The sequence below is a fragment of the Gossypium hirsutum genome, chromosome A08 (genome assembly GCF_007990345.1).
Source record: "Gossypium hirsutum isolate 1008001.06 chromosome A08, Gossypium_hirsutum_v2.1, whole genome shotgun sequence".
Taxonomy (NCBI): Eukaryota; Viridiplantae; Streptophyta; class Magnoliopsida; order Malvales; family Malvaceae; genus Gossypium; species Gossypium hirsutum.
This window is the reverse complement of record NC_053431.1, coordinates 77495856-77503503: the sequence shown is the minus strand read 5'-3', so window position 1 is coordinate 77503503 and position 7648 is coordinate 77495856. Positions and strand designations below refer to the sequence as shown.

The window sequence follows — 7648 nt, the reverse complement described above, 5'->3', positions numbered from 1 at the left end:
AACTTTGGGCATTAGGGCAAAAGCGTATTTGTAATCCTCTTATATGTAGAGATATTCTTTTTCTAAATAAAGTTTTCTAAATGAAATTGAACCAGAATCGATACCCTTTTTGCATTCATGCGTTTGCATCTCATAGCATTTCATCGCATCGTTTGCATTCAAAGTTATAGAAAGACCCTAATTAGTTAAAGTTTACTTTAGAAGGTAGAAAAGAAAATCTAGAAATCACACATCCTTACGGCACTCGCACTAAAACTAAGAGTATGGATCAAAGGTTCGAACAATTGCAAAAGGATATGCAAGACCAATTGCAAGAGCAGTTGGCCAAAATGCAGAATGACATGAGGGAACAAATGTTAGAGGCTCAGAGGAATATGATGGCTGAAATGGCTCAGCTGCTGAGGACCACTGATAAAGGAAAAGTTCCCATGGCAATCACTGAAGAGGAGAATGAAGGTCGTCCTCCGGGTTTTACTCTGCCTCATGTGCCACTACAAACTGAGGGACCTCCTAGAAGGCCATCTGTCACTGTAAGGCCTCAACATGGGCCGGTTGATGCTGGAATCCTCGTAAATTTCCCATCTGGGTTGGGAAATAATTTGGGTGATAGCCCGATCAACCTTATCACTCTTGATCTGGATCTGATGGAGAAAGAAAGAATAGCAATCGAATCCTCAAAACAGTTAGAGGATCGTTGCAAGTTGTTGGAGGAGAAGTTTAGGGTTTTGGAAGGCGCTGGTAATCATCATGGGATTGATGCCAAAGACTTAAGTTTGGTCCCAGAGTTGGTGCTTCCTCACAAATTTAAAATGTCGGAGTTTGAAAAGTACAACGGGACTACTTGCCCAGAGGCACACATAACAATGTTTTGTAGAAGAATGACCGGGTATGTGAACAATGATCAACTATTGATCCATTATTTTTAAGACAGCTTAGTAGGAGTAGCCGCTAGGTGGTACAATCAGTTGAGTCGTGCAAAAATCAGTTCATGGAGAGATCTTGCACAAGCCTTCATGCAACAGTACAACCATGTGACTGATATGACGCCAGACAGGATCACCATGTTATTTATCAACATTTTGATGGCGTCGTTCATCACTCACATGATTGGAAGCACCACGAAAAGTTTCGTGGATACAGTTATAGCAGGAGAGATGATTGAGAACGCCATAAGGGGCGGTAAAATTAAGGGGGAAACGGCTAAAAGATCAGCCCCAAGGAGAAAGGACAACGAGGTGAATAACATGAATAGTCTCAACTCGAGGACAATCACAGTTGGTCAACCCAAAGCAGCTTCGGTTGAGCAACAAAGTACTCAAAGACAGGAATCGGGCACAAGACAGAATTCGAAAAGGATGCAATTCACGCCTATTCCTATGACGTATCATGAGCTTTATCAAAGCTTATACGATGCACATGCCATTGCTCCATTTCACTTGAAACCGCTACAGCGACCGTACCCCAAATGGTATGATGCAAATGCTAAATGCGAATATCATGCGGGAATACCGGGGCATTCGATTGAAAACTGCACCGGATTCAAGAAAGCCATGGAGAGGCTTATCAAGATGGGGGTTGTGAAATTCGATAGTACCCCTAATGCTGAAAATCTGTTACCAGATCATGGCAATCAAGGAGTGAATGCCATTGATGAAACTAGGGAAGGAAGAATCAAGGAAGATGTTGCTAAGGTGAAAACACCCATGAAAGTAATATGGGAGGAGATGGTGAAGAGAGGTATGTTGACCTCTGGAAATGGGAGAGAAATAATGGGGAACTATTGTGAATTCCATGGAGAGGTGGGTCATATGATCCAAAATTGTTAAGAGTTCAAGACCATGGTGCAAAGCCTTATGGTTAACAAAGAGATAAAGATTTTTTAGGGTAGTTCTTGCAAAAGAAAAATATGTGTGTTGGAAAATGAACGACAAGGAACTAGCCGATCAAGAATTATTATTTCCTTGCCAGGAAATAATAAAGTGGGTGCGCAAATCGGGCCCAAGATCGTCATCCATAAACCCAATCCTTTCCCTTACAAGGATGACAAGAGTGTGCCATGGAGTTATGATTGCAGTGTAACAGTACCTAAGGGGGAGAGTATAGCCAGTGCGTCTAGGGGCATGCAAAATGAAGGTTCCCATACACGGAGTGGGAAACGTTATGATACAGGGGGCGTTAGAGTGGAGCCTACAAAGACAAAAGGTGTCGAGGTTGAGAAGGAGAAAGAGACCGAAGTACCCGTCAATGAGCCAGTGAAGGAGGAGGAGGCTAAGGAGTTCCTAAAGTTCCTTAGGCATAGCGAGTATAGTATGGTTGAGCAGTTGCGTAAGCAGCTAGCACGTATATCAGTATTAGCCCTACTTCTGAATTCTGAGGTGTATTGGGATGTATTATTAAAGGTACTTAATGAAACATATGTCACCCACGATATATCCGTTAACAAGTTGGACCGGTTGGTAAATAATATCAGTGCTGACAATTTCATCTACTTCAATGATGATGAAATCCCACCCAGAGGTATAGGGTCAACCAAAGCCTTGCACATCACTACACGATGCAAGGGATACACGCTTCCAAGTGTACTCATTGATAACGGGTCGGCTTTAAACGTCCTTCCATTATTCACATTGAACAGATTACCTATTGACAGTTCGCATATGAAAACATGTCACAATGTGGTAAGAGCCTTCGATGGAACCGAAAGGAAAGTGATGGGACGAATTGACATCCCTTTGGAAATTGGGCCAAATACATATAAAGTTGACTTCTTGGTGATGGATATCAAGCCCTCCTATAATTGTTTATTGGGGAGTCCATGGATACACTAGGCAGGAGTGGTGCCCTCCTCATTGCACCAAAAATTGAAGTTAGTGACAGATGGACGGTTAATAACCATCAATACGGAGGAAGACATTATAGCAGCAGTCACTAGCAAGGCCCCTTACGTCGAGACGAATGAAGAGGCTATTGAGTGTTCTTTCCACTCTTTAGAAATCATCAATGCAACCTTCATTTTGGAAGGAAGTGAGGTGCTGGTACCCAAAATGTCTAGAGCCATAAGGATGGCCCTACAAATGATTATGGGAAGGGATTATTGCCAGGAAAAGGATTAGGGAGACGGTTGCAAGGAGGGATTCAAATCTCAAAACTGATTGAGAAGAAGGATCGCTTTGGTTTGGGCTTCAAGCCAGACCATAAGCACAAGAGGTAAGAAATTGAGAAGCGCCAAGCAAGAAGAAAGGCTGTTTAAATGGAGGAGAAGTAGAGTGGGAACCGATGACATTCCCACCTATATTCAAATCCTTTAAGTCAGGAGGGTTGCTGGTAGAAGAAAGTCATCAAATTAATGCTGTACACAATGAGGGATTGGAGCAAGGAAGCCTCGAGGGTATTCGCCCTTACGAACCAGGGAGCTCTCTAAATAATTGGACTGCGGAGGACCTTCCTGTAGTCTTTAGGAATTTTTCAGAGTAATTCTCAAAACATGTCTGTTACTCTAGGGCCTAGGAGTAGTAAGATTACATTTGTGAAAATAGGCTTACGTTCATTTATTATTATTTTAATAAAACATAAATATGTTATCAATTTGGACGAATATGGTTTCATTTTTATCAACCAATAATTTTTGCAATTCTTATTATTTTATTCATAGCACATAAACAATCATTCTTAGATTCATTCATTCTTCGTATATTCTTTCATACCCCGCAGGTCCCTAGATATCAATGATATGAGCACTAATACTGCAGCTCCTGATTTCTCTTGCGAGCAAGACATGTGTTTAGAGGAACCTCAGGATTTTGAAGATGTTCAAGATTGTGATGTATCTCTTGATCTGTTAAGAATGGTAAAACAGGAGGAGAAACAAATCACACCACATGAGAAAGAGGTAATAGAGAATATAGCCCTAGAGGAAGGGAAGGAGTTGAAAATTGGAACACTGATTACCGAGGACACAAGGCAAGGGCTGATCGAATTATTACATAAGTTCAAGGATATCTTCACATGGTCTTATCAAGATATGTCAGGTCTAAATACTGATGTTGTGGTGCATCGTCTCCCAATAAAACAAGATTTTAAGCCAGCCCAACAGAAGTTGTGAAGAATGAGGCCAGATATTGTTCTGAAAATAAAGGATGAAGTCAAGAAGCAGTTCGATGCAGGATTCTTGCAAGAAGTAAAGTACTCCGAATTGGTAGCTAACATTGTACTAGTTCCTAAGAAAGACGGGAAGGTACGAATGTGTGTTGATTACAGAGATTTAAATAAAGCTAGCCCCAAAGATAATTTCCCTCTTCCACACATAGACACTTTGGTGGACAACACAGCAGGATATTCGTTGTTTTCCTTCATGGATGGTTTCTCAGGATATAATCAGATAAAGATGCATCCAGAGGACATGGATAAAACCATCTTCATAACCTTGTGGGTCACCTTTTTCTACAAAGTAATGCCATTTGGATTGAAGAACGCTGGGGCAACATACCAACGGGTCATGGTAAACTTATTCCATGACATGATGCATAAGGATATTAAGGTGTATGTTGATGATATGATTGCCAAGTCGCATACAGAAAAAGAGCACATTGAGGTCTTGAGAAGATTGTTCTTGAGATTGAGAAAATTTTAGTTGAAGCTCAATCCAGTGAAGTGTACCTTTGGAGCTAGATCGGGAAAGCTATTGGGTTTCGTAGTCAGTGAAAAGGGAATAGAAGTTTATTCAGACAAAGTTAGAGCAATACGAGAATTGCCTCCACCACAAACTTAAAAAGAAGTTCGAGGATTCCTAGGAAGGTTGAATTACATCGCTCAGTTCATTTCACAACTAACTGAGAAATGTGATCCTATCTTTCGCCTCCTCAGAAAGCATAATCAAGGTACTTGGGATGAGGAATGCCAGAATGCTTTTGAAAAGGTCAAGCAGTATTTGTTGAATGCTCCGGTATTATCTCCACCTAGCCCAGATAAACCATTAATACTATACTTGTCAGTGTTCAGTAATTCTATGGGATGTGTGCTTGGGCAGCATGACGAGTCAGGGAAAAAGGAAAAGGCAATTTATTACCTCAGTAAGAAATTCACTGACTGTGAAATGAGATATCCACCAATTGAAAAGTTGTGCTGTGCGCTGATTTGGACAACTCGGAGATTAAGACAGTACATGCTATACCATATCACTTGGCTCATCTCAAAGCTTGATCCATTGAAATACATGATGGAGTCAACAGCTCTAAATGGGAGAATGGCGAGATGGTAAATTTTGCTTTCAGAGTTTGATATAGTCTATATAAGTCAGAAGGCTATCAAAGGAAGTGCGGTAGCAAACTTTTTGGCCAGTAGGGCTCTAGAGGATTATGAGCCATTGAACTTTGATTTTCCAAATGAGGAGTTAATCTGTATAGTAACAACCGAAGATTCTTCTTGGAAGCTAAATTTTGATGGGGCTTCTAATGCAGTTAGAAATGGAATTGGGGCAGTCTTGGTATCCCCGAATGGCGATCATTACCCATTCACGTGGAAGTTGCACTTTGATTGCATGAACAATATGGCTGAGTATGAAGCATGCATCATGGGACTTCAAGCAGCTATAAAGCGAGGTATAAAAACCCTAGAAGTATATGGAGATTCTGCGTTGGTAATTTATCAGCTTAGAGGTGAATGAGAGACAAGGGACCCTAAATTGATCAGTTATCGAAAGGTAGTTTTGGGGTTACTTGAGGAGTTTGATGACATCAGTTTCAATTATCTCCCACGATATGAAAATCAAATGGCAGATGCTTTAGCAACCTTGGCCTTAATGATTAAGGCGAATAAAGAGGAAGAGATGAGATCAATTCAAATGAGCGTCTACGAGGCTCCAGCTCATTGTTGCAACATTGAGAAGGAAGAAAAGGATGATAACCCTTGGTATTAGGATATATTACGTTATGTGAGAGATCTTAAATACCTTGAACAGGTCAATGAAAATGACAAAAGAACTTTGAGAAGGATAGCTTGCGACTATGTCTTGGATGGGGATATCCTGTACAAGAGAAGGAAAGACCAAGTACTCTTGAGATGTGTCGATGCTGTGGACGCATGCAAATGGGTTCATGATGGCAAGACAAATCATAAGGTTTGGCTATTATTAGGCCACTATGGAAGGGGGCTGTATCAACTATACCAAGAAATGCCATAAGTGTCAGATTTATGGGGACAAAATTCATACACCACATTCACCTTTGCATGTTATGACTTCTCCATGGCCCTTCTCCATGTGAGGGATAGATGTCATTGGACCAATATCACCGAAAGCCTCGAACGGACATCGGTTTATCTTTGTGGTAATTGACTACTTTACAAAATGGGTAGAGGCCGCCTCTTATGCGAATGTTACTAAGTCACCTGTGAGTCGATTATTAAAGAAGGAGATCATTTGTCGGTATGGAATGCCTGAGAAGATCGTATCCGACAATGCATTGAACTTGAACAACAAAATGATAGCATAGGTTTGCGACCAGTTTAAGATCAAGCATCACAATTCTTCTCCCTATCGTCCAAAAATGAATAGGGCGGTAGAAGCTACCAACAAGAACATTAAGAAAATAGTGGGGAAGATGACTGAGACCTATAGAGATTGGCATGAGAAGTTACCATTTGCACTCCTGGCCTATCGAACATCTGTCAGAACCTCTACTAGGGCAACCCCATTCTCGTTAGTTTATGGGATGGAAGCAGTGTTACCAATTGAAGTAGAAATACCTTCTCTTCGAATTTTGACGGAGATAAGGTTAGATGAAGCTGAATGGGTTCAATCCCGATATGACCAGTTGAACTTGATTGGGGAAAATAGGCTAAGAGCCATTCGACATGGTCAAATGTATCAGAAGCGAATGATGTGGGCTTATGATAAGAAAGTTCGACCAAGAGAGTTCCATGAGGGAGACCTTGTACTGAAAAAGATCCTTCCTATTCAAAAAGAATTTAGGGGAAAATGGATGCCCAATTGGGAGGGGCCGTATGTCGTGAAGAAAGCCTTCTCTGGCAGTGCATTGATCTTAACGGAAATGGATGGGAAAAATTTACCCAATCTAGTGAACTCAGACTCAGTTAAAAAATACTTTGTCTAAAGGAGAAGAGAATCCAAGGCGAAAACCCGCAAAGGGCGCCTTGAAATTTAAAAAAAAAACAGAGAGGCCAAGGTGAAAACCCGCAAAGGGCACCTTGTAACCAAAGGGGTGGTGAGTTGAAAACCCGAAAGGGCAGCTCAAATTTTGAAGAGTACGCAGTGATCTTGTTATATTTGATTCAATAAAGAATGAAGCACGTTGCATATTGGGGCATCAACAAAGTACTTTGGATCTTTTAAACACATAGTGAACTCAAGAAAGTCTTCATGGAGCTGGTGTATAGACACTCAAGCGGCGATATCTTGGGCATCTAACTTTTATCCTGTTTGCTATCTTTAGATTTTATTTCTTCTTAAAGATAGGCTTTCAAATTAATTTCCTTTGTATCTTTTCGATAATTCATTCAAATCCAATTATTCTTAAAAGTTTATTCATCTTCCATTATTCTTTAAGTATGTTGCATTGAAATAATGATAGATGAACTAAATATGTTCACAAACGAAGTTTTGGACATTACTCTGGAATTTCTAGATAATACA

At 40.6% G+C, this 7648-nt stretch overlaps 1 protein-coding gene across 1 annotated transcript; it reads left to right on the top strand.

Moving 5' to 3' along the window:
- The first annotated feature begins 428 nt into the window (after positions 1 to 428).
- On the top strand, positions 429 to 3113 carry LOC121205029 (uncharacterized). Its single transcript, XM_041075959.1, has 5 exons — positions 429 to 738; positions 1051 to 1468; positions 1592 to 1799; positions 1884 to 2771; positions 2907 to 3113. The coding sequence occupies exons 1-5, from the start codon at positions 429 to 431 to the stop codon at positions 3111 to 3113; spliced, it is 2031 nt and encodes a 676-aa protein (XP_040931893.1).
- The last annotated feature ends 4535 nt before the right edge of the window (positions 3114 to 7648 follow it).

Coding starts and splice junctions, on each gene's coding strand:
- LOC121205029 (XM_041075959.1), top strand. CDS start 429: ATGGCAATCACTGAAGAGGAGAATGAAGGTCGTCCTCCGGGTTTTACT. Junction 739..1,050: donor TAGGGTTTTGGAAGGCGCTG/GTAATCATCATG, acceptor ATATGACGCCAG/ACAGGATCACCATGTTATTT. Junction 1,800..1,883: donor ATTGTGAATTCCATGGAGAG/GTGGGTCATATG, acceptor AAGATTTTTTAG/GGTAGTTCTTGCAAAAGAAA.